Below are 27,908 nucleotides of genomic sequence, written 5' to 3' on the forward strand. Positions count from 1 at the left end.
CTCGGTCCCCCCCACCGCAGTCGCGCGATGCACGGTCCCGCACTTGGAGGCGCCGCCGGTCGTCGTACGTTTCGCTTTCGTCGAGCGTTGTCCTATCGCGATGGTGCGTTCGGCGGTCGGCGGAGGGTGGCGGTGAATCCCGGCGACGAGAACCACCCTCCCTGCCGAGGATCTCGTCCCGGCGACGACGACGCTCGCGACGCGGCACCCCCGGACGATAGTACGCGGCGAGCAATATCGGGGGTCGGAGTCGGCGTCGCCATATTGCTAAGTGAGATACGACTCCCCCGGAGAGGAGTGCGTTTACGCGGCGCGTCGACGGTGTACGATACGCGCTGCTGATATGGTAGTGGGTGCTTCGCACGTCCCGGGGTTATTTTTTCGACAATGGCCGCCGGTGGCGAGATCGCGAGATAACTCCGGCGCCACCAAGGATCGCTCTCTCTCGCTCGCTCGCTCGCTCGCTCGTGGCTGCGAGGGTCGTTGAACCAGGGGTAAGTCACCAGACGTATCGGTATTGACACGTGCTTTCAAACAGTTTCTAATTGTCGTCAGATCCGTCATTTTTTAAAATTCATCTACATTAAATGCTCGATCGAGTGTTATATATTCAAGGATTTATCTCTCTAGTGCTTCAAATATTAAAGAGATGCATCTTTTGATGTGTCATTTGGGATGTCTGTGTTGTTTCTGTACTAGTCATTTTTATTTAAATATGCAGGATCTCTTTGGAAGGAACTTAAATATTTGCAAACTTTTGTTGAAAAATATATTTGCACTATAAATGATTATTTTTAACAAAATTTAGCGGATAAATTAATAATACAAATTTCATTAAATCACAAATTAACATTATACGCCGTTTTTAAAAATTTTTTTAATAAATCATAATCTTGCCATTTGAACAGTTAGTTATCGCGATGTGGTCATTCTTAAACAATTTTATTATTATCTTTTTACACAGCGGTAAAAGGCAGAAATAACGATTGCTTTTTATCTTGATAACGATGATTGAATCATATTTGATACACGATAATAAAATACTTTTGCGATATAAATCAGTATTCGCGAGTATACATTATCAGGAACCGCTTTGTGATAAAAAGCCCGTGAAATAATGTGTGTGGGACGGACTTATACCTGACAATAACATGTGGGATTTCTCTCGCGGCTAATAATAAAGGAATCGGGACAAAAGTTCAATAATGTTGGTGTCTCTCACTCTCCGATGTCATGTTTTTAACCTTAATTTATGCAACCTTTTAGCTCGTCCTCTTAACCTTTCGACCGTCCAATAAATGATAGAATTATTTCTCGCTATTTCCGTCTTTATTCACTTACACTATCATGTTTCTCCCTAATGCACCGTCATCTTCCAGTCGCTGATAACAAACAATGACCTTCGACATTTTTAGCAATTAATCAACCTAGCAAAAAAAATGTCTGGCTGAACCTAAAATAAGGGCGTATAGGCTCCGCGTATATCAATCAATTAACAAAGACATGCTTTGGAAATAATATATCAATATTTCTTAATTATTTTAAATTTTTTACATACTACCAAAAACTACAGTATATTTTTATAAATAATTATTTTTTCACTTTTGGCATAAAAAATTTATAAAGTAGTTGGGAATCTTTACACGTAAAATTTATCACGAGTCTGTTTTATAGCGAAGCATATTAAAATGCAATCAATCTTTAAATCAACGAAAATAAATTTAAATCAAAGGCGGAAGAGAGGCCACTCGTGTAATTTCCGTTGTGTCAAATTTTCACGAATTTTTGACATGAGTACGTGAATAAATCGCAGCGACGAAACTTCCCGCCTGGGACAGGAAAGGCAGGCTATTTGTACCGACGAATTCCCGCGAGGGCGGGCGTATTTCAGTCGAGGGAGCGAAGGAGAGAATATAAAGGGTGAGGGCCGCTCGCGCGTCTTTCTCTCACAGTTTCGCGATGAGAGGAAGAGGAGAACACACAGCCTGAATCTCTTTTTTTACAGCATCACATTCTTCTCTCTCTTCCGCGATTCTATTACTCGCGAACGCGATGCGATTCGTTATGCGCCCACGGGCCGATCGTGTCCGACAAACTCTCTTTCTCTTTTCGATATCATTGCATTATTTTATTGCCGCCTCCGCAGGCGGCCTCGCGAGAGGATATTATGCTCGATTATTGAAAATTTTCCGTAAACTTCGTATGAGAGCTATAACAGACGAGATCTCACTGACATATTGAGAAAACTTTTTCAATCTTAAAGTTCTGTGCATGGATTTTTGCTTATTACAAAATGACGTTTTTATCGGTAGCAAGATTCAACTTTACATTTATTTTCATACGATTATTGCGTTCTTTTCTCTCGATAAATTATTCAAACTAAATTTCAAAACTAATTTCGATTAAAAAATTCATTCTATATAATTATGTATTTTTGTTTTATAGATTAATCTCCATTTTTTATATTTTTATTCGAAAGAAATAATTTATCTGCGAATATTGAAATTTCGACCGGGCCTATAATAAAACCGAATATTTTATTCCGCGGGATATTATTTATTTACGCTTCGAATCGTGTATACGATCTTATATAAATTTTTCCGAGCACGCCGATAACGAGGGAATCGTCGAACAAGTGGTGGGTGTCGCGAAACTGCCCATACGCGCGAATTACTGTGCGCAGGAAATATCCTTTATTGCAGCAGCAAGGGGGACGATCAGGAAGGTTTTCATGCGAAGAGACAATATGGTCGATCGGAAATGGGGGACGTGTATAATATCACATAGCTATCACATATTGACTTAATGTACCTATCAATCCCTGACATCTACGCACCGTGATTGCTTATGGACTAATGCCTTTAATGTATCATTTATGTTATATAAATAGAATCATAAGAAAAGCAAAACGGGCGTGAAAAGATGAGCTCGAAAAAGGTGGCAAGTTAATTTTCCGTTTCATAAAAGAAAAAATCTCTTTCTCTTTTTCTTAACGCATGATAGATATGCTATTTTTTATTTCATCTTATATAATTAATATTAAACGCGATCTTTGCATAAATCAGATTAGCAGTAGAAGGTCACGTATAGTTAAATACGAATATATATGCTCTGAATGATTTATGATAATGAGAATATATGTCATTCAAATCGAGCGACACTGGTGCCATAAACGGAGAGACATGTCGAAAAAGAAAATGCTGAACTTTATTCACGGAATAAAATTTAGACGCCACGACAAACGCTCCTCGTGGAGATTATTATTAATGCCGCGATAAACGCGTAATGGGATACCACGGGTTGGAAGAAACAAAAGCATAACGAGACTGGGATTGCGAGCTAGAGCTGGAACGATTAGCAAGTAGCGAGAACCCGTGCATGTGATTAGGGGAGTGCTTATAATAGCGTCTCTCGCGTGAGAAGACAACCGGAAGTATAACTGTGTGCAGTTGTCATGTGCGCGACATGCGAGCGGATGAAGCTGACATACGAGCCTTCTTATTAAAGATAGTAATTCATTAGAGTAATTGGGGTGTAATTATTAAATTAATTTATACGGAAACTTATGCACAATTTTTTACACGCACACATACGCATATAAAAAATGTATTTTTTTATACAAATTGATTTAATGGTACTCAACATTGGTAAAATAATAATTTCTTCTTCTTGTCATTTTATTCTTTCTGCAATTAACCACCTGATTATAACAATCATGATGGTTGTATTTATACAAATTCTGCTATATAAGAAGACACGTTTTTATTTTAAAAAAATCTTTGAATCCATCTAAAAGGATTTTGTTTAATCAATTATACGTTCTCGATGCAACTTTATAGTTTAATCCATTGTTCTCTACTCTAATAATTGACGTAAATCAAAATGATACTTTCAAGTGTCTCACTCTGCATACATATATATTACGCACGTACTCCAATTGTTTCGATGTTTATAGACGCCAATATCGGGATTTATTCAACGTTATGTCGCGATATATCGTGAATTTCAAGTTTAATCTCACCTCCTGCTCGGCACGATAACATTGCAGGAGTCGCGTCACTATTTCGCGCAACGAAATTTCGCACGCACGGGATCGCGGGGAGAGGACGAGATATTAATTTCGCCGGTATATTTCACGTGCCCGCGCGCAGCTCGACGATTCACCACCGCGAGGCAAGATTAAAATTGGGATTAATCAAGCGAGATTACCAGCGGGCCGCCCGTGCTTTTCCCGCGGAGTCGCGCGCGATAAGGGGATAAGGGCTGCAAAGGGGGCAGGGGGGAGGCGCGATTGTCGAGTTATACTATTTGGCGCGATTCACTTTCCGTCGTAGCGTGTGTGTGTAGTTGAAAAATAACCCTCGTCGTCGTGCATCACCTCTCTCTCTCCCTCACCGCTCCAAGGTCTTCGCCGTTCCCTTTATGCGAGCGCGAGCGCGCATAATGTGGCCGGTGGAGAGAGGGGGAGGAAGATGCTCTCGAAAAAGTGCGGCAACAAAGTTGCGCACACCCACGTCCGCGAGATCCAGAATGTCAGGGTCGTACCTTAACCTCGCGCTGTCCTTCGCTGCCTTGGTGTATGTACCATCCTCTTCCCCTCCCCTACCACCCCCCCTTTTTTGTCGCAGGGTTATATTTCCATCGCGGTGCAGTTCCCGGATTTTTTAAAATTGTTAATTCTCCCCCCCCCCCATCTCTCTTCCTCTCGCTCTGCCTCTCCCTCACGCGGGATCACCGTTAAGCACGACACACTGTTAACCGGCGCGCGAATTAAGGTACGGTCACTTGAAAGCAAACCCGTAAACCGACGCCCACGCAGACGGTACCTGTTATATACGCACTTATACGTGCGTTCCCAGGGACGGATCCGAGAGCGAAGGATCGAAGTATCGAAGTTGCGATCTTCGTGCGTGTAAATTTTGTCAAAATAGTTTTAAAACAGTTGTAATCATATGTATTTTGTGCTTAGGTATTGTGCTTAGGAAATGTAAAGGTGAGTAAGATTGTGGGTAGTGCCATTTCCAAAAACTTTCGACGATTAAAATTCCACGATGAACGAAAAAAATGTAATATTCTGCGAATCGATCAAAATTATCCATTTGTGCTTTCATGATTACTCACTCGTGTCGCGAATAAGAGAGAAACAAGAAATTGAAATTTATTACATTGCGATTAAATTAAATCTCGTCGTTGATGTCACATGTGCACCATATACATGACATTGTTGACATGTAACGTCATTTCCGAAAAACATCAAGAGCACTGTGCTGCATTATTTGAGCAATAAATTAATAAGATCAATTGATCCTTGTAAGGGATAATTTTATGAAAAGCACAAACTCGCGCACGATGGATGGTAATCGATACGGCCCTGGATATGCAAGTACAGGGTGGCCAGACAGAAAAATGCGAAAGGCTCTCTTCCACCGATGAGTGCCACGAATAAGGGCCACATAAAGACGGGTCATAAAACTATGATTTACGTCTTGTCATTGATGCGTTTGCTGTCCGTCCGTCGGTCAGTCCACCCATAGGTCCACTACGCGTTCATCTATACGCACCCATGAGCCCACGAACCCCCTTACCCCTCCTCGGTTCATCATCGTCTCTCTTCGCGTTCCCTCTTATTATCTTTCTTATAGCCTCCCTTCTTGTTCTTCTTCTACTTCTTCTTCTGTATCGTTCTGTATCCTCTTCTCTACCGGTTTCGCCGGATAGCCCCATCGGGCCGGCGATGATCGATTCGTCACTTGGAAAAAGTAGCAGATGTGTATATGTCTGTGTATGTGTGTGTGTATATCGTTATCATCGCAACTATTATAATCTACTGTAAAATATCGTGTGCGAAAGCGAAAACTGCATCGTCCCTTCTCTCCGCGTTGACTGGATAATTAATTATCAGAGTTAGAAAAATATATATTTCTTTAAATTACGTCGTGGAAAGAGAACGTTTCTTATTCAAGAATAGTGGACAAAAAATTTTTATTTTGTGATATTTGTAGACTTTTATGAATTTCTACGAAAACTCGTGAAAGCTTGGAAAGAATGCAAAAAATCTGGAGATGTGTCCGAACAGATTTATGACTTGACAGTTAAAATCTCGCGTTGACTCGTCGCGGCCGGATGCTGCGACCTTGGCGCGGTTCTTCGGATTTCTTTTCAAGCTCATTGTCCTCGAAACATGAGTTATATACACACGTGTACAGTGTGGTCAGTGGGTTATTTAAAGTTTTAACGTAGTCCGCGGGACTCCCCCGACAAGACGGTTACGTTTAATGGCGTCTGCGGTTTCCCATCAAACTTCTCCTCACATAGCACCTAACGTCTCGCACTTATATACCCTCCAGAATTCCATCTTTCCTCCTATCCGTTTCCATGGAATCCTTTTACTCTAATTTTCTTCCTCGCTTATATGTACATAAAGGTAGCGCTCCTAAGATAATCTCGTTCCGAAGAATCCGAAGAAGAAAATCATTTTCTCGCGTCGAAATGTAAACACTTCAGAATTGAAACACGCGAAATTGAATTAAATATATCAAAGAGTTATAAGAAGAAATAATTAAATTCTATTCCTAATTTGAACTAAATTTTTTTTTACTACGATCTCAACTTTATCTCTAGTATTGACTAAAGAAGGAGCGGGCAGTCGAATTTCTTCCAAGAGAAAACTTCAAATTAGCCGAGGAAAAATGAAGAGATTAAACGCTTTCTCGAACATATTCTGCGCACATCGGCGCATCGTAAAGTTCCCATGTCACTCCATTACCGAAGATGACGCAAGTACCGCGCCTTATAATCGCGGGATTACACGGTTCACGGTGCAAATAAAGTTCTCCGTATGTAGAGGACACCGCGAGCTCGCGAATTGCGAGATAAAAGTCGGCGACGGCGACTTTCGTCGCGTCGAAGACTTTCGAGTGAAAGCGATCGCGCGCGCACGTGGCGCTTGTTAAGACGTCAGCTATCGTCGGTGATTAATCCGACAGGTTGGAGGCGGAATTGTAAAACGGCGAACCGCGTTATCGCGCGAAAGCCACGGCGAGATAAAGACGGATACAGGCTTGCTTAGCTTAGCCCGGTGCTCGTCTTAGCGTCTGTTACGCGACGATATACGTATATCATGCCAAGCCCACGGTTCATCATCAGCGGTGATGAGAAAGGACAGAAGTCCATTTATCAGAGGCTCGTTCATAGAAATCTTTCCGAACGCGATGATGATTCGAAAGGATATACTCCGCGAGATTATCAAACATCGTTTCATCTTATCTCTTTCGAGAGCTTATGATGATTATAGATTCTTCGGATTTAGGGAGGCTTCTCTCTCTCTCTCAACAGTGCCGAGTGTAACGCGCGATAGATGCACAGTCAGGAGTTAATTAATTAATATAAACCCTTGTCATTATGGTAGACGGCGGCTTGAAAATACGTAGCAGGAATCACGAGATGCCTGGAAGGTGGAAAAAGTTTTTCTCTCCCTCGCAATGTTGCCTTCATAACTACATATGTATAGCCAGACTCGGATCTAGGTATTTTCGAGAATGTTGTCAGGATACAGGTTCTTTTAAGACAAAGTAATATCACTTTATTCACGTTTCTTTTTTTTAAATTATTTTAAATACATATTGCAATATTCAACGTATAAATTATTCATCATATAAATTGTTTCTCTCTATATATGCATATATACAATAAAATTCTACATTTATTCTCTTATTTAAATATCGGAATATATTTGATACCCGCATAGATTAACTTTACGCGCAGGTAAAGGCGAGATTAATTCTCTGAGCGGATATTTTTCTCACTCTCTCACCGTTTATAGAGACACGGGGGAAGTGGGGAGAATTACCTCCTGTACGGAGGACCCGGCCCTGCGCACGTATGTATGTATGTACGTCGAGTCGCGACGCGAAGGTGAGCGCGCGCGGTTAATTTGCATAATCAATTCAAAACGATGAGTCTCGCGCCTCGAACGGATCGGTCATTCTTTTCCCCACGGCCTCCGGTATGGAAGAAAAGCCATTTCTGGCGTTATATAAATTACGGTCGTCTCTCTCTCTACCCGAGCGCTCTTGCACGATTGTCGGGGGAGGATGAGGGGGAGAGAGATGCTTGTTGCAGTAGCGACCGGGGCTCTTAAAGCTCCTCGCCTCGATTCGGATCTCTCATTACGCATCGCGAAACCAAAAAAGTGAAGAAGAAATAAATAAGTGAAAATGCGAACAAAAAAAAAGCAGAGAAAAAGCGAGAAGGGAGGAAGAGGGAAAGCGCGAGGTGCACATAAAATGCACCTTTTATGAGCGTTAAAAATCGCCGTGGACTGGCGTCCCGGCGCCGTTTCTTTATTTTCACCGCGGTAATCCCGTCCGTCCTTTACCGTTACACCTCGTCGTGGTCGTAAACAGCGAATACCCTTTGCCGTTTTAATTTCCTTTTCCCCGATCGAAACGTCTGCCTCTTTCTCTCTCTCTCCTTTTCTCGCGCGATCGTCGTCTCCTCGTACATCCTGGCATTTATGGCCACTCGTTAACAAATCCACGTTTTGTCAGAAGACGATTCTTCTGAACGACGATTATTCATTTATTTACTTCTTGCCGTCGTCGCAATGCGTCAAAAAAAAAAAAAAAAAAAAAAGAAGCTTGTGTGTATTTTTTTGCGAGTCACTCGAAAGAATTCGATGATACAGGGACCGCGGAAATGAAGGAGATAAAAAATTGACGATTCAATCGCTTCGGCAATTTTGGAGAGGCAAAAAGTGAGAGAAAAAAATTCGGGGACCCTCGATTATATCAACTAAGAAACGGGAATATCGCGTCATCAGATTTTTCTGCCAACTTCCACGAACTCTCTGATTGCATAACACTTTTTAACACCTTGTCGACTTCGAAAAGGTTTTAACGCGTTTTAATAGAGGCGTAAGGCGTAAGACATGTAAATGTCTAGGAATTGATTACATAATCCTTTAGCGTTTCGACGAGACCGGAGTAAATTTGAAAAAAAAAAAAATTGTTCTCTCTAGCTATTAATATTTTATTTCTCTCTCTTCTACATATATTAAAAATGCAATCGATTAAACATTTATTAATGATTGCAACGCGATTTCTGGTTTCAGATGTGAGCTACTGAAGGTGAAATCCTCAGGAACCGCGAGGTCCTCGCAATGGAGGCGGGACCAAAGCAGCAGCAGCAGCAGCAGTCGCCGCAGCAGCAGCAACAGTCCCAGCAGCCGTCGCCTCAATCGCAGCAATCGCAGCAAAGCTCACCTGGCAGCGCGAATCAGGCAGCCGTCGGTCCTCAGGGTTGCTCGACGCCGCAGGCTCAGCAAAATGCGGAGGAGGCGCTCGCGGCGGCGGAGAACACCCCTGTCAACGAGGGTATGCTCCTCGCTCGGATCCACGTGCCCGAGCTCTACGTCAGCAAGTGTCTGCAGTTCCCGAAGGATCAGCTTGTCTGGGACGTGAAGCAGCAATGTCTGGCGTCCTTGCCCAAGGTATGAGCGCGATGACGATCTCTTGTATATGTATAAGTAACGGAGAGGAGCTCTTCTCGCCGATATAGTACTCTGAATATCTATCCCGAGGGAAGCAGCCTTGAAAATAGCCTGTTGAGCTTCGAGGAGGGGAGGGAGTTTAACATCGACGCGTTCTTAACGACGATCGAACGATTCATTCGCGGACTAAAATTTATCTCCCGGCTGCTCGATAGCGCGCAAGACAGACAGATGGACGGACGGATAGACGGACAGGCGCGTTGCGCGCTACGTTGGAAGATGAGGGGGAGAAATTGAAAACGGAACGCATTATTCTCTTTCGCGGCAATAAATCCCGCGCGCGTATACCTTCTTCTCCCGCGCGTGTTATTTCTGGCCGGACGATCCTTACGTCGGAAATTTATGAAGCCCGTGGCGGATTCTCGTTTTGCCGTCTCCATCGTGGACGTGCGCTCGCGCCGGAGTCCTTCGCACGATAATTACACGTATTTCGTTGAGAAATTCTCTCTACCGCGATCGAAAGCGCGCCGGTAAATGTAATTCGTATATAACCCCGATTTAGCGCGACGTTGTGAAGCGGACTCGGTCTCTCTCTCGTATATACACGTAGGTACTCTCGCGCGTTCCCTCGAGCCGGCCGCGTTTCGTTGAGAAATTCGCCCGCGATCTCTCGAGAGGAGAGCGAGAGCGCGTAGTATAATATAATTCGTACCTGCGCCACCCGGGGCGATTTGTTCCCGCTGGAAATTGCGGTCGCGTGTATATTTCACCGAGGATCGCCGAGTATCGATTAATCGCCGATTACAGTCGAACCCCATCGGATCTGTCATTTATCACCGTGCATCCGCTTCTCGCGCGCACGCGCACCGGATCCCAAGGACTCTATCAGGCTTTTTTCAAAGGACGCTCCCTCCTCTCCCTCTCCCTCTTGTCTTTTCTCTTTCTCTCTCTCTATCTCTGGCTCTCCGCTCCTCTCCTCCCGCCCGACCGCCCTCTTCATCGTCGCAAAACCGCTCATAGTTCCTCGGGCGGCAAAAAGTACAACGCACAATGTTGCGCACTGAGAGCGGAGGTAGCAGCGCGCTTTACATGCCGATTTCGCGAGATTGCAGACAGCGCGAAATTAAGAGCCGCCAGAGCGAGTAATGACGAATTCTCGAGGCGAGGAGAGAGCGAGATTCCAGTCTCTCTTCTGCTGCTTTCTGCTGGCGAATTGTCCCACGGGACCGCCGAGAGTCACGAGCCGGTATACGGATTCAAAGACGATATAATCGGACCGAGATTTCCCTCTCTTTTTGTTTTTGTTTTTGTTTTTTTGTTTTTATTTCAGAACACTAAAGCTTTTTCTTTGTAAAAAAGTAGCGGTGCTGTTCAAACATGCTCTATCGAGTCACACGATGCAATCAAACGCTTTTTATATTCATATATGAAAAATTAGCACAAAATAATTATATTATTAATCTTGAAATCGAGAGGTTTATATTTATATTGTTTCTCGAGTTTTGTTTTTAAAAAGTGGGTTACATCATCGCGTTGCAAAAGTACTCTCCAACTGTAATTTTACTTTTCCGCTGATTACTGGATTTCCTTTTATCCGACTTGAAAGAAATCTCGTTCGGTTCGGTCAACAATACTGCACGATTCGATAGTCATCGCCTTTGAATCCTACCGAGTACTCGCTTTCGTCGTGCTCTCGTTCGACTCTCGAGAACTTTAACGACCGCACAAGAGCACGTGTTAGATGCACTTTGTTGCCGAGGCGTGCCGAGAATGGACACGCACACTGTATTCCTGTTATAGAGCGAAATAGAGACTAGAATATATCGATAATAAATGTGTGTGGCTTTTCGCTTTCTGTGAAGCCGTCACGCTCCGTCTTCTTCCCTCCTCTCCCTCTCTCTATCACTTCCTCTCTTTCCCTCTCTTTCTCTTCTGCTCTCTTTGTCACGCAAGAATTTTCACGCGTGTCGTCTTTCTGCCCCACATGCTTGCCTTCCGGGACACAGGAGGTACAGCACAGAAACCCCGATATATGTCCCCGTTTAAATCCCCTTTCGCCAAAAATACGACCAGCTGCTCACCCGTTATTTTCGTTTTTCTTTTTTCGCTTCTCTCTGTTTTAATTCCCTTCGCAGAGTCGAATTGCCGAGTCTGCGAATGATTTCTTTAATTTTCTCATGTTCCGCCAAATTGATTTATAGATTTCTTATTTAGTAGAGGTATGTGTATATATCGTCCACACGATCTTGGTATCAGATACGTGAAAGAAATTTAGAGTGATCTGAAAATGCGATACCAGTGTACGGTCCATCGATTGGATTATACACGAGGATTACATGCTTTTGTTTGCATGAAAACATAAAAGCGAAAACCTATACACACTGATACCAGTTCGAATCCTGTTTCAATCTTGATTTCTATCCAATATTTTGTATTTTTGGTTATATTTATTCATTGAAATATTTATGTCCTGCCAGTCTCAGGATGAATTCAGGATGATTTTTTAAACATCTTTATTTGAATAATTGAATACTGGCGCGAGATATATTACGACATTCCGTTATAAACTAAAACTAATATATGTCAAGCGTTCGCTCCTCCAATTCATCCTGAGACGGCGTCTCATGATATGTATCTGCACTTGTATTATTCATGCGTTAATTATACATGTGTACAGAGATTTATATATATATATATATATATATCTACATTTTTTGTCTCGCGTGATCGCCGATAACCGTGTATCTTCTGACCTGTGGTGTTGTTATTGTTGTTGTTTTTGCTTTTGCCTCACCCTGCACGGGGGCGAAATACACTCCACACCCGCCACCAACCACCACCAACCGCCACACCTGTGCCGCTACTATCGTCTCGTGTGTTGTGGGGCCTTATCTACGAACGCGCGCACACCTCCCCTTCGTACGAACGAACGAATACCGCAAATACCGCGCGTAAAAAAAAACGCGCCTCTCTCGGGCCCTCCATCACCACCACCACCCTCCACATCTCCGGTTCGGATAAACCACACCGCTTCTCCACCCCTTCCGAGCGCCTCGCAGGTGGCCACTTGGTACAGGGTACGTCTTCACTATTACTAATAGCATGCGACCACGCCTTTTCGTTCCTCGTCGATCGGTCGTTCTACCTCCCCCTTTTGTATTTGTCGTTTTACATTTATTTGCATGGCGATGAGAGACGATCCAAAGACTCTAAAGGGAATGATAGTCAAAGTGGTTTTTTTTTAATGATATATTTGTCACTCGTTCACACACGTGCGGAAAAGCAATATTTTTTCAGCTTTAACGCAGAGTCATATGTTTTCGATGTAGAGCGGATTTAATTAATAACGGTATTTATTTTCGATATATAAATTATCGATTTTTCTTAGAGACAGAGGTTGGTATTGTTTTACAAATCGAGTTGTATTTTTTTTCATACACGTAGTACGTGACGTCGCTTTATTAACTTTTGATTCAGTGACTTTGTAGAGAAAGTTGCAGTAAAGCGCCGTCACGTTGCGCATTTGTTATACAATCTGGTTATGGTAGTAGAGAGTTACGTAAAGTGATTATATTTTTTATGCATTTTGCTAACAAGCCGTGATTACGTAGCGACGATTAATCAACAATTTTCCTTTGTTTTTTATTTAATAAAATCCGTTGAATATTTATAGATTAAATAACAAAACGAATTTATTTGAAGTATCGGGGAAAAATGGAAATATATATTGAATTTTATAGTCTATTATGTCATTCCCAACAACCACGTGCGTGGATCTTTCTCTCTCTCGTAGCGAATATATTACGATTTATCTGTAATACAGAATGGGGAGACTAACGGCGCATAGTTTTAGATTTCCTCGTACGCGATATATATCTTGGCATAGTATCGACTAGCATGCATATACAATGCACATAGTTCGTCGAGGCACATTAGCAACGTGATTGTCCTTAAATATTGGTTTCTGCAATGATAATAGTTGGTAGTTCTGCACGATATATCGGCACGATTGTGTTGCTTTGATGCATTATACATACGCGATATACATAGAATCGCGATTGAACTTAAATGTTAGATGTCAAGAGGACGCGAGAGAAGATAAAACGTTGGATTCGCAATAAAAATTGCGAAAATTGGATTTATAAGAAAATTGATAACATCTGTGTTTTTAAAAATTATAAAATTTCTCCCGATTCTTTGCGTCCCATTTCTTTTTATTCGAGTAAATTTTAATTAAATGCACGTGTCGAGATTTGTTTTCTGAAAACGTCGATCGAAAAGTCAATATCGTGACGGACGAACGCATGCTCGATCTGTGACTTAAATGCGGCCCAACACAGTTAGATGCAAATACCCGCAATTTCTAATATTTTTTTACTCAGGCTCACTAAACCCGTACTTTCAATGTTTAGGTGAAATATCGGAGATTGCGGGTTATTTGCGACACTTATAGTCGTTCGATTCGTAAAACGTTTGTAACTGTGATTCACTCAAGTGTGACATTTCAGCAATCGACTGCGCGAGTTTTCCCAGCGAAGGTACGTCTACTTATAAGGAAGGAGACGAATTTTAGCGCTTATTGTTAGTGTGATTTCGAGTCGAGAAATCCTTCCCCTATTTTCGATCTCAATTTTCAACCTAACATCTATATTTGATACTTTAAACAGTCGTATCATTTTTTTCGAAACTATTCTACCTATAATTTTGCTGAAAGCTTTTCTCTTAAATTTTACTAATCTATTTGAGATGCAAAGGAGGTTGATTCCTATTATAATAATTAAACTTATCGAAATTCTCTAGAATCCAATAAACGTGAGAAGATTGAGATTGAAAATAGGAGGAAAGTTTCGGATAAATATAAGAAAAAAAAAAAAACATTTTTCGCGGCGTTACGTCACGCGTTTTGCATCATAATGCGCGATTGATGTAACGCGAAAGCTCGAGAGGACATCCGCGATTCTCTCACCGGGCGAGTGTCCTCGATCGAGGTCGCCCGCCACGCTATCGACCTCCTCCGGCGAGATAGACCATCCCGAGACCATCGCCGCTCGCTAATGTTGCCCGCTGTGTCTCTCTCTTTCTCTCTCAGACGTTGCTGCATACGGTGACTTTCGTTTTCGCCGGGAGGTTAACGAAACCGTTGAACCCACATCGATTGCCGCGTTGCGTTCCGCGGATGAGAGTACCTCTCGAGCGGAATAACTCGGAGGAAATACTACTCGCGAACTCAAATCTCTATTCGTATCAGGTACATTATTTTGAAAGAGTCGAGAGAAATATTTCGGATGCAAGATTTTTAGCTTGCTTCGGAGAGTGTCTACATTTCTCTTTCTCAAAATGTTCAGATAGAGAGTGCATAATATAGATAGAATCTTTTCTTCGTGAAGCGACAGAAAACAATTTTATTTTTTAAACTTCAAAATTTTTTATATCGTGAGAGAAATGCATAGGATCTTCTTTGCTCCTGCCGCGATTCCGTGAAAGCGATAACCCAGAAGTCTTGTACTCGTTACATAAGAATCTATTCGAAATTATCTCGAAATTATCTTCAATGAAAGTGTCGAGGTGATGCGCCTTTAAATCTCGAAGCGAGAGAAAGAGCCGGCCAAGGAATTCGTTATCCTTTTTATTGTTACCGTCGAACGCTCTAAATAAACCGTGCATCGCTAACGATGCCGGCTCGTTACTCCTTTCGTGTATATCGCTTTCGATCACCTTGGCCTAAGGAGCCCATTCTCGCCTTAAAATTGCTACACCTTCACCTTCTCCCTTTCTTCGGTTCACTCTCGTAAGTACCCTCTCGCCTTCGTCGATCGAGAATAGATACGGAAACTAAAACTCGTCTGAAAGAGAAACAGGACAAATACGATTTACATACGGTCTTACGTGATTTATATCATTTTTTCCACGCTCAATTATTTTGAAAATTTAAATAATCCCTTTTGAGTCTCTAATAAGTAATGTACAAGTACACGACGATAATTTATATTTCAACGTAATGCAACATTGATGACATATACTCTTCGTTACTCGGATCTTACGTCCTAAGCTATCAATGTACCGCGCGATAAAATCTTATTATTAAGCGACGATAGTTAGCTCCTGGAAGCAATTGCCGATCGGGATCGCGATCGGCCGGTGCTTATCGCCGCAAATGCGCACGATCCGCCGCGATATCACTGTACCGGAACAGACGGAATATTACCGGCGCGGCGATAGCGTATCGTTGCGCATATCCGGCAGGAGGATCTCGCCGGGGATAAATTCAGTCCGGAATCTACAGCGCCAGAGGATCCGTGGCAGGAGATCGAGAAGCGCGCGCAGGACTTCGTAGGCGTAGACGCGATCACCGTGATCCACGATTGTGTGAACCAGGATCATCCTTTACTTCCGATAGGATCGCGTCCTCCCTTTCTCTTCTCTTTCTTTATCTCCCTCGCGGCAGCTTCGGGCTATCTTTTGCGCGTCGTCACTTTGTAACGCATATTTTTCTCGCGCCTGCACCGTGTAATAATGTTCCCTTCGCGTTTATCGGAAGATAATTCGTACTGGGAAACGTTGCTGAATTGTAATACGCGCGGAATAAACATTTTTCGGAATAAAAAAAATCAGGAGAGGAGGGATTCTTTGATAATGCTTGAAAAATAAATCTTTTGGCACGGCGAAATTTAATCTTGACACTAATAATCAGATCCGATCGTTAAATAATCAAATCAATCTCCTTTTAACTCAAAATAAGGTTCTAATTTCAAGTAGGTTCTATTGATATTATATCACGCTCTTTAAAATATCGTGAAAGCGATATTGATAGTAAAGCTTTTTCATACACGTGCTTTTCATGATAAATGAAGACTATAGAGTGCTCGGAATGGCAATAGCAACAGATTAGATCGATTTTTTAAGGACGGGTATAGTTGTCCTTCGCACGTGGATTATCGAACGTGTATTCCAGACACACAAGTTCAAATCGCGTGGGCGGATTACGTTCGCATACCTATATATATCGCGAATAAAATGACACGACGCGGAAACGAACGATCTCGCGCGTTCAAAAGATGCCGATGTATGTACGATATACTATATGTATGTCTGACGTAGGAGAACGTATATAGGATTCTACCGTTCAAGATCGACAAATCTTGCGCCGCGTCGACAACACGAAACAAACACGCGTTCGAGTCGTTGAACGAGTACACGTCCGATCTATTTATATATCGATCGTATACCGTGAACTGGTCCGAGAATAGATCGAATGGAGATCGATGGCCAGGTTTCCGCGGCATGCGGCGGCAGGCGAGGACAACCTCTCGACGTAGCAATGAACGGCGCAGAGAACGGTGTGCTCTTTATTAAAAAAAAAAAAAAAAATTTTTTTTGCGCGGATGACCGAATGGAGATCGATGGTCGTGTTTTTGCATAATGCGAGACGCGGATATTCGTGAAAACGACCAAATGGAGATCGATGCTCGATCAATTTTCGCGACTTCGTATATACTCGCTGAAACCGAACGCGATGAAGATTGACGGTCGTATTTTTATGAGCGATGAATGTGCGTCTTTTCAAAATTTATTGGACGAGCTTAGTCATCGTATTATAGTAATTAGAGTAGAGAGGAAACATTTTTTATTTTCGATTTTTTAAATAATATTTAGGTAGATTATACGTGAGTAAAAATAATATTAACATAAAAAAATCTACTTGTCAAATTAAATAATTAAAATAAATATGTGGAGTACCGACACACACATGAAAGGAGACATACAACGGAAATAAAGAAATATACGTAATTTACGCCGAAGAATACGAAATCATCGAAGTAAATAAGAGATCGGGGAGGCAAGAAAAATAAGGGAGATTTTGTTCGAGAAAAAAAGCGTGATTTTCGGATGTGGAACGGTGTGGAACAAACCGGAGCCAATTACGCGACTAAAGATCGAACGATCGCGTCGAGTCTCCCTCGGGTCGAGAAACCGGATGCGCGGACGCGCGAGGGGTGAAGGAGGAAGAGAGGAAGGTGAAGGGAGAACAGGAGCATCCGCGGGGACACGCGAGCTTCCTCGAAAATTGCTGGCCGCGTTTCAGCCCTTCGGCCAGCCTGTCGCGCTGGGATAACCCCGGTGGAATCCGAAATGTTGCGTTGCCGCTCATTTCGCGAAATCACTAGCTCGTTCCTGGCGGGCAAACTCTTCTCGGAAATACGATGCGATATTCGCGCGCATATCGGATCGCGCGCGGACGCGATGAGGCTCGATCTGCGCCAGCGGCGCGGATCGTCCTCTCATCCCTGATGAAACATTTTTGCCCCTCATTCAATTTAGCGACCGAGTATTTACCACTCCCGTTGGAAAGAGCGCCGATAGCGACTTGCTTAAAGAGGAAAGGAGAAACAGCGCGTACTTATATATTAAATATTTATTAAATATACATTTCGCGCGCGCGTTGCTCGATGACAACCTGGCTGGCGAAACAATCTTAGAGAACTGTCATTTCAATTAACATGTGTATGATGCTTCACATATTGAGAAACGATTTTTTCTCAATAAAAGAGAGTTTAGTTTTTTCTCTATATATACTTTTATTAAAAATTAGCAGATTCATTATTAATGCAAAATATCAAACAGAGATCTGACAATTTTAATCGAGAAATCTCTTGGTGCGTCAAAAGGATTTCTTCCTCGGAACGAACGATTAGCGTTTACGTTAAAAAAATACGCGCAGCTGTTTCCAACGCTCTTTTTCATAGCATTGCGCCCCCGAAGTCGCGTTCTTTGACGGAGAGGAAAAAAAAAAAGAGAAAAGAATGGAGACGTGAAAGAGTGAAAAAGTTTCGCGTCCGTCGTATCGTTCTGTATGTAACGTCGCTTCTTTCAGTTCTCGACGGAATCTAACCGTGCGGCTGTAGTTGGTAACTGCAGCAGCCTCTTACCCGGGGCTTCTCGAGTGCAATCTTGTATTCATGAATTCCTTGTACGTACGCCTCCCCTACGTTCCTTCTTCACCTACGTATCCACCTCCGCCTCCGTCCTCTCTGTCCCCCTTCACCCCTTTTCCCCCTTTTCGCCGTGTTGCCCGGTTTCCCGTCCCCTCTGTGTGTACACGGTGTGTGCACGGAGAATATATCTCGCATCGAATGGAGAGAGAGATCGGCCGGCAAAGAAATAGCGCGACGTCAATCGGGATACGCGATCATCGAAAATGCAAAGTGGCAATCCAGCGGCTTTTATGCCATCTCGGCCCTCCTACCCTTCTTGGCGAATTATTTGTACTGCTTCTAGACGCAACAATCACAAAACCGAACTTGTATATCGTATACCTTCGGAATAGCTCTGATATTTTCCTCCGTATATCTGTTTTTTCAACAATAATACAGGCGCGTTTGTTTATCAGTGTACAAATATTTTTCTTGAAACGCAATAACAAATAGGAGGTTAATTTTGGGAAGGAAATTTTAGAAGATGAAAGGTTCTAGAAATAAAATGAAATTTATTTTTATGTAGGAGATGTTATTTAGGTGCATATCGAAAAGTTAGTTTGTCAAAAACTCCTTTATTATTTGTTGATGATATGATGCATCGCATATTTCTGTTAAAAATTGACTCCAAGTTAAAGAATCTACCATTCGTATTCTATCTTGTTAATCTTTCGCTTGGCAAAGAATTAGGGCAGTCTACATAAATTTTGAACACTGATGATTAATTATCAATTAAAAAAATTTTTTTAAATTAAATTTTAATATCGAGTCGTTATATAAATGTCTCTTTTATAATTATATATCATTTATAAATTATTATATTGTGCTCTCGTAGCATTGATTACGTCAATTAATTTATGACGTTAATTACATCCTGTTGTACCTCTATATTTATTTCATTTTATACTTTATTTGCTGTCTCTCTCGCATAACGACGACGCATCGCGTGGCATATTCCGATATTCCTGTCCGAGGTGAAATATCGATTTTAGTCTATTTTTATATTGTGTGAGATTAAATTGACTGCAAGCGCATGCAGAGCAACAAGCGTCGCTCACGAGAGCATAATTATCGTGTGATACCGAGAAGAAATCCTTCAACCTTTTCAAATTGGATACATCAGTGTTATTTTCCTGAACAATGCTTATTAATATATCCACGAATTAGATCAATAATTAATTTGTGCATTGCACTCGAGAGACAATTTAAAAAAACTCATACATTTACATACATTTGAATACTTCAATTAATTTTATTTATCGTATTACAATAAAAGAAAGAAGATTAAATAGCGAATATAAAGGTAAAAAATCAATGATTTATCAATGTGTATAATTTTAATTTGACATTTCAATTCACGGTGACACATTTCTCCGGAATTCAATTACCTCGAAACCACGATTCGCGTATATAAATATGTTGCGCGACCGAAGAAGTCTCAGCTGATTGATCCGTTGCGTCGCGCCTAGACCTCTATCGAGACAAATACTCCGTCGCTATAAATAGTCCACACAAATGCAATTCTCCGGATGCCGCAGCGACATCGAGTTGTACCACAGAAATAAATCTTCCCGCGTCAGACCTCGTTCCGCATTCTCCCCTCGTCTCCGCTCTAAGTCGCGGGAAGAGAGAATCGTTACTCCCGTCATAACTTGCCACAATTAATTACATCAAACAGCGATCGATACGTAGCACTCGTATATGTTTACCGTACCGTTATCTCGTTTCCCCGTTGAAAAAAGAAATAATCGCGAAGGAATTCCGAGGCGCGCGGATGACTTCGCGTTAACAAATTGCTTCTTCGATAAGAAAACACGCCACCGCGCAATTTTCCTCTTTATTGTTTGAATGCACGAGACGATGCATTTATATATATACGAGGAATGTTGAATTTTTTATCATCACATTTTTAATTATTTTTATATTCAGCTACATCCCTTCTCTAATTGTATCGAAGAGAGATTTTATTTCTCATCGATATAAAAAATGTATTTTAGTCGTCTGCGCAATATTTTTGCAAATATCAAGTATTTGCAATCTACTTGGTGCGCAACGTGCGATTCCATTTGCATTTTCACTTTTGAGAGAGTGAAATAAATTCGCGACACGATTGTCGTGGAACTAATACCATATACGTAGACGAACCCGTGTCGCGTCGACATTCCACCACGGGTAATGAACTTTCCGTTAATTGGCAAAAATTCTCTACCAAAACGTTTCGCGCCGGCTGCCAATATCCGCCAATTTACGAGTCGCGCCCGGGCTCCGACTTTCCGCATCCCGAGAGAGAAGAGACCGGGAGAGCGCGAAGAGAGTAGTCGCGCGCGCAGTTTGCCGGTGTAATTTCCAGTTCGATTAGCCGACACCTTTTGCCTGCCTGCCTAACACGCGCGCGTGTTTCCAAGTTGTAGGAATTGCCGTTAACGACGTAGTTAACGGTTGATTAAAATCGGGATCCGTCCATTTCCGCGGAGGCGGCGCGGCGAGAGAATTTCGGTCCCTTTACCGGTTGGAGCCCGGACCGGAGGACGGAAACGCACTCGCGGCACGAAAACGAGTCCCGATAATCGCTCTATAATTCAATCTGGATCGCGCCCGAATCGAGTAGTAGCTACACGAAAAGGTTATCGCGCGGGGCAATTTGTCGCCATCTTTATTCCTTGCCCCGTTACTACCTGTATAAAAAGACCCGATCGAGATTAAGAAACAGGAATCTTTTCTCCTTCCGTTCGCGCGTTATACCTGAAATTTTATATTCACCCCGAGTTCGTTTCTAATTTATGAAGCAGTAATTTCTGCTCCTTTTTTCTCGTACTCTCTTAAAATGAAAATGTCACTGATTAAAGCAGTTGATAAGAACATTTCACAGAAAATCAGTGAGTATTTTAGTCACCTCTGTTTTATTTATTTCACTAATTACAGCAGTAAAGTTTAAAAATTGAAAAATTAGTAATAATTGTATATATTTGCAGAATTCGGGTCTCTATTTTTTTTAGAGAAGTCTATAGACATATTTGGTATGAAACGCGTATAACTAGTATTCAAAATTCAGAAAAAATAAATAAGACTTGGTCTTAAACTTAAATATTTCTTCAACAAAATATATTACTATAAATTTTATATATATAAAGTATAATACGTATTTTAAAATATTTTTCTGAACGAAACAACCACTATCACTGACTGATATTTCTTTCATTAAGATATTTCAATAACGATCCATCCAAGAAATGTGCCCCCGTCATTTTAATGCAGAGAAGGACGACTATATTTGATAAAGGAGAATGGAAAGTTTTGCATATTTTATTCATGCATCGCTCGAAGAATCATCCCGCGATTAATTTGTTACGCAACGCGATAACGTTATGACTTGCTGAAAGCGTAATTTGCTTAATAAAACACGGCCTCGTGTAGTCGGTGCTAGTGATCGAAATATCGTCGCCGCCACGTGAAGCCCCCTTCGGTCCTCCGGAATTGATTGCCAATTACCGGTGGAACGACGCAGACTCGATTCTGCGATCTAGAAAATTGAGTTACTTGGCGAAATTCGATTCGCGACGACGAATATGGCGGCGGTCTCGAGACGAAAATGCGATGTTAATCAAGCCGGATAGATGATACATTTTTTTCCTCCGGTTCCCTCTTCGCGCCGTGATAAACTTCGTGTTCAATACGTCACTCTTCGGATTAAGAATCATTCTTGGAACGACGGACGCGAAATCGCTGTCGAAGCTAACGAATGCTAATTATCCAGCGATTGATGAATTAATGAGTACGATGAATATCCATAAAGTATATCGCGCCCCTCCTTAGAATCTCTCTCTAGTCGAATTAGTGAAAGTGTGCGACTACGTTGGCCGCGTTCTCAAAGTACCGACTTGCGTATCTTCTTTAATGATATGTACGTCATATCATACTAATTTATATGCAATAGGCGCAATAGACGCCAATACTATTATTATTACTATTACACACTTAACCGGAATAATTTAATAATTTGATTTTTCGCATACATTTATTCAACTCTTGCTACTCTCAAATTAAATAACTGACTTATAAAACTAACAATGAGACATTTGAAAGAATCTTTTTTAGATTTATTATAAATATCAATTGAAAAGGCAAAGGGAAATTTAAATTGCTAGATATAAAAAAAAGCGCATTGATATAAAATGCATATCGTTGCAAAGGCCATAGGAATTATTTTATGTGAGATTTTATTAGGGATTTCAGCGTTACGGTTAATTTTCCTTTCGTATAAGTAATAAAGCGATGATTTTTGCGTGCTTATGAAATTAAAGCGCTCTTCTTTTTTGCCTCGCGATTCGAAGAAAGAACGGGGATAATCCCCGTTAAGCGCCAATAATAGCGGTCGATGACGAAACCGGAACCAGTTCTAATAACCAGTTTGATGTGAAAGAAAAAGCAACGAACTTAAGAATCAATAAAGGACCTAAAGGACCCTTCTTGTCGGCACTCCGAGATCTTCCCGGAAGAATAGATCTTCCCTTTCCGCCTCTTCCGCTCGCTCTTGCAGACGAACGGGTCGCTCGTTTCTTCATTTTCTTGCTTCATTTTCCTGTAATAAATCGGATGTATCGAAAGCTCTTTGTACATCATTCGCGGAGTTCTTACTGGTTTCTCGAATACAATGGAATATTTATCGTTTATTCGACTTCTTCAAGTCGAAGTTTTAAGTTAATCAAACGTCCATTTTGAAAATTGAACCACAAGTAGCCTTTAAAGAAGAACAACTCAAGAACGCTCTTATGAAGTTCTGTTACAAAATCGATTGTGTGTAAAGATGTGTATATGTGCTAATGCATTTTCTAAGTAGGAAAGATCGACCGAGATATTCAATTAAGAGTCGGATAATGCTTTACGTCGGTAATCAATGAGAAAGTCGCTCGTTATATTTTTCGAGGGGAAGAAAGGGAGGGGAGGACGATGGTAAATCGTTTGTGTTATCGAGATTAGCCATTAACCTTTGTTCAATCGTGAAGCTCATGTGACTTATGTGTTCGATATCGCGAAATCTCGATACGGTCGATGATAATAGTGTGAGTCAGCTGATGGTCGCGGGAGAGGAGACGCTTGAATAAACTTGTAGATAAATATTTGCGCGCATGTCGATATAAGATGTCCTCGCATCGTCATATTGTAACGTCATTTTACATTAAACAGCGAGCTTATCGCGTGTGTTGTCAGTTCGATCAACGATCTTTAATTGGGTCAACGATTGTATAAAATTTTTCCTTTTATAGTTTATATCCGATATCGCGCGATAATGATATCAATCAATGTCGCTGTAATTTCATCAGATAATTCGTATCAAAATATGATGTATGTCTACGGCGTTTTAAAATGAAATCTATCAACTATAATAACACTTAGGATTGATGAGATTAGCGTCAGTTTAGGAATATCTAATCTGAATAATATATCTGATCGACTCTTGCGTCGATCTTTCTCAATCAGAACGCGATGGCCAGAGCTCGCGTTCGAACATTTATTCCGAATCCCTTTTGTGGCGACGTAAGCCAACAGGACGCGAGTTCGAGGAACTCCATCGTTAAAGTCTCTCGATGACTGGTTTTTTCAATGCACCCCGGCAATTTGATTTCGTATTCCGCTATACGGTTCCGCCCGACCCTTTCTCTCTTTTCTCTTTCTTTCTCCCCGGCGCGTAGATGGAAATTTTATGGGTCGTATCTCCACTTTAACGCCGATGCTGTGTCCGGTACGACGGCCGATTTCACCTCGCCTTTGTGCCGGTCATCCACCCTCTTCTGTTTGCTCCCTCTGTCTACCTTCCTTCGCCTCCGTCTTTCGCCGCCTACCGCTTTTTTGCCGTCATACGCGCGCGATCGTCCTGTTGTCGTCGCGTCGCACGAGTCGGAGATTAGCGGAAAGTGCGGTAAAATCCAGCAGATGGATCAATTTACCAGAAAAAATGGAGAAAATGAGCGCGAAGGGAGAAAGAAAGGAAACTGGATAACTAAATTTTAAATCAAGAATGCCTTTTAAATACGACTCCATACGGTTTTATCTCACTCTCTCGCGACTCTCCTGTCATGAGAGATTTTTCCGCAGAGTCGTTTGATTTTGTATACCGCGGGGGGGCAAAATTGACGAAGAATCAACGACGAGAGCATCGAGCGATGAAGGCGATGCCGCTTGGCGGCGAGCGAAGACGAAAACTCGTTTCGTGCTTCGTTGCGAAGGTTAAAACCGTAACGCTCCTATCCGCCTTGCTCGTATGCGAGCGCGGGCGCTGGCCAGGCCGAGCTTAAACATCGGCGTGGCCGGTCCCCCCTCGCCAGACCGCAATTACATCCCATAAAGCACGATTGAGACACGGTTCGGCCATTATTCTCCCGTATATACAGGGCCGTACAAAAGATTCCCGTCGTTTAACGCGACGACCCCGCGATCTCGAAGGAGGAAAAGCGGAAAAATGCGCCCGTAGTCTTTCGAGGATTTGTAGATGCGCGGAGCTGTCTTAAAGAGCTACGCGAAACAGACTTGTTCGTCGGAAATTTATGATAAAAAAAGAAACGGAGAAATCTCTTTGGAAGAAATGCAGGAGAGATTGCGGGAGAATTTATTCGAGGGAAGAAGAATCGAGTCTCTCTCCTACTCGTCTTTCGAAGGAATCGATTCTTTATGACTCGCGAATATCCTCGCGAAAAAAAAAAGATTACGAGCGAGGCAAGATGATAATGGTAATCAATTCTACTCGATTCTACTTTAATCGTCGATCATTGACTTTTTTCACTCGGTCCCTATACATGACCTTGCCTCTCACCCGTTCCCCTGATAATCGAAGAAACTCGAGGCACGTTTCGCTATGGTGCGATTATGCCGCCTCTTGGGACTTTATGAAGCAATTACCGCGGCACTAATTAGAGTAGGAGCGCCGGTTTGGCAGGACTGCTTCATTTTTGTCTCGGAATGACGTGAGTGACGGGGATGAGCGGGATCAGAGAATGAACATCTTTCAGTAAACTCTCTTTCGATTTTACCCCGCGAAATTATGGTTTCGTCTTACTCAATTTATGTCGATTAGAGAAGTTATGGTTAAAGCGAATTATATACTTGTGATCTCGATAAATCAAAGGAAGGCGTGAGCCTCGGTTTCTACAAAAATCAAGCGTTTCTTTTCATTTCATTTATTTGCCTCCCGCAAATTATTCTTTTCACATGTGTGCGGTATGTGAATACATTGTGTTTTATAATTATTCTGAAAAGGCACGATTTTTTTCGTGGAAAAAAAAAGAAATTTTTATTCTCCAACAAACAGAAACAGAGAAAAAACCATTTTACTCCTATAAAAAAGCGCGAGTAGATGGACGTTCGTTAAAGTAGATGAACTACACTGACGCAAGGCCGCCTCTTCATTTCCATCTCTTTATTCATATGCGTTGCAAATCTCAATTTTAACAACACGCCCAGCTTCGACCAAGCTTTGCATAACGAAGGAAACCACCGACGAGCGTGTCACGGACGTGTCATTGAGTCGGCTTAGCGAACGAAGAGCGAAATGAGGACGTTATATCACTCGTAAATACGAGCCTTGAGAAAAAGCGTACCGAATGCGGTCAGACGAAACCTTTAAAAGCGACGGAAGTACAATCGCGCTTCTATAATCTGTCCTAGAATACATCCCATTGCGCTGCTTATTCTAGACAAACATCATCTATTTCTCCAACAAGTGTGTGTGTGTATACGAGCGTAAATCAAAAATTAAATTTCCAACTATATATTTCCGGATAATAATTTTATTTTTTAATTTACCGAATACATTTTTGGATCAATGTTCTCCATGACGTAAGAGAAAGAAAAACGTTGGGACACACATCTGCAGTCTAAACGTTCACATCCGTTTTCGACGACGTGTCACCTGTCTTTTTTTATTTCGCGGTTTTCCCATGGTCGACCGCATCTTTCCGCCCATCGATATAAGGCGAGGTAGACGAAGACCCGCAGTTTTTTTTCCCCCCGTACGAAGCCTTTAATTTGGCACGTGTTGCACTCTTGGCTATTGTTGTCATGATTGTCGGGTTGGCGCGGCCTGTCTTCTTTCGCATCGTCGCCGATCTTTCACATGGCATAAGCGGGGTATATGGTGATAATGCGCGGTTCTCGGGTGTACCTGGCACGCGTGTTGCTCCTCGCCGTCGCTCTTTTCGTCCTATCTTCCGAGTCGTTACCCGCTAAATATTATAATACCGCGAGAAAGAGAGTGCTCTCCGCCGGCGCCATCGATCGTCGCGAATATCGTTAACGCAATCGGGAATTGATTTCGGTCCTCGTTTGATATTCATGGGCAAAGTGTACTTTGCTTTATTATTCTGTCTATGAATACCAAAGACATTGAGTTAACAACAGAAATTTGTAAGAAGGATCTAAAATAATCAACGATCTTCAGATCATATATTAAAAAATCTCACTCACGAAGATATGTCTTTTTAGAGAGACAGGAATACATATTAAATATACATTTATACATACATTTATATATAAATAAAATTGGATAATATATGTGTATATATAGGTGCGTGTGTGTAATTTTATATGATTATTTAAAAGAAATTGCATATAATTATCTTATATAAATATTTTATATAATTATGCAGGATTAAATAGAATGGTAAGTTTAACATTATTAATTCTCTCGTAAAATACGAATAAATTTCAAGCTCATTAATAATGTTTTCATATGTCATATTGTACATTTATAAAGTAAAGATTAGCGACATTAATTATATCGACGTTTTGCGATATGTACACACTATGAGTGCGTCACATGTAATACAAGTATTATGCAATTGCATCGAGTCTCTCCAATTATCAAAGGCATGACGGATAATTGGAAGAAGAGAATGGCTTTTCCTTGCGAATCGACCTATATAAAATCCCCTATGCTTGAAGCTTACACCGGAACGATCCCCGATACAGCATTTTGTCGTTATTGTTGCATGTATATGTGTCGTACGAAAAAGTGGGGGTGGCGGGTCGCTTTGATCCTCTTTCGCGCGATTCACCCTTGCCTTAATATTAAAATTTCATGCCTTGCAGGAGCTGAAAGAGAGCTTCAATTACGGCCTCTTCTGTCCACCGGTGAATGGAAAAGCCGGAAAATTCCTGGACGAGGAACGCCGCCTCGGCGATTATCCATTCAATGGACCTGTCGGGTACCTGGAGGTAAGGAGGAAAAGGCTCTCTTCTCATTATTCCTATTTCTGTTAAGTCCTTTCTCGCGACCGGAATCCGTTTTTTTGCACATTCGATCGTGCTAATTTCATTTTTTATAAGGAGAAACAAACAGGGATGTTTATTTCACTCGAGCGTTATTTTAATTATATAGTCGGTTTTAACGCACGACGAAGGCTTCCCGTTTTAGTAGCGGAGGGGTTAAGTAGCTTCCTCGCGTGTACATTAAA

General features: G+C 41.8%; 1 protein-coding gene across 9 annotated transcripts in view; it reads left to right on the forward strand.

Moving 5' to 3' along the window:
- Positions 1–27,908, forward strand: part of Prosap (SH3 and multiple ankyrin repeat domains prosap) — a 120,388-nt gene that overhangs the window by 74,495 nt on the left and 17,985 nt on the right. For 4 of the 9 annotated variants that reach the window (XM_083046395.1, XM_083046396.1, XM_083046397.1 and 1 more), the window contains exons 3-5: positions 9,113–9,491; positions 12,548–12,567; positions 27,544–27,669. In XM_083046395.1, the coding sequence (XP_082902521.1) occupies positions 9,161–9,491; positions 12,548–12,567; positions 27,544–27,669 (477 nt within the window). In that variant the 5' untranslated portion in view covers positions 9,113–9,160. Of the gene's footprint in view, positions 1–55; positions 495–9,112; positions 9,492–12,547; positions 12,568–27,543; positions 27,670–27,908 lie in introns of those variants that run through there. The other 5 variants (XM_083046392.1, XM_083046394.1, XM_083046393.1 and 2 more) reach the window with 3 other exon arrangements.

The sequence above is a fragment of the Prenolepis imparis genome, unplaced genomic scaffold, assembly GCF_030444845.1.
Source record: "Prenolepis imparis isolate NDT839.2.m4 unplaced genomic scaffold, iyPreImpa1.0 SCAF_9, whole genome shotgun sequence".
Taxonomy (NCBI): domain Eukaryota; kingdom Metazoa; phylum Arthropoda; class Insecta; order Hymenoptera; family Formicidae; genus Prenolepis; species Prenolepis imparis.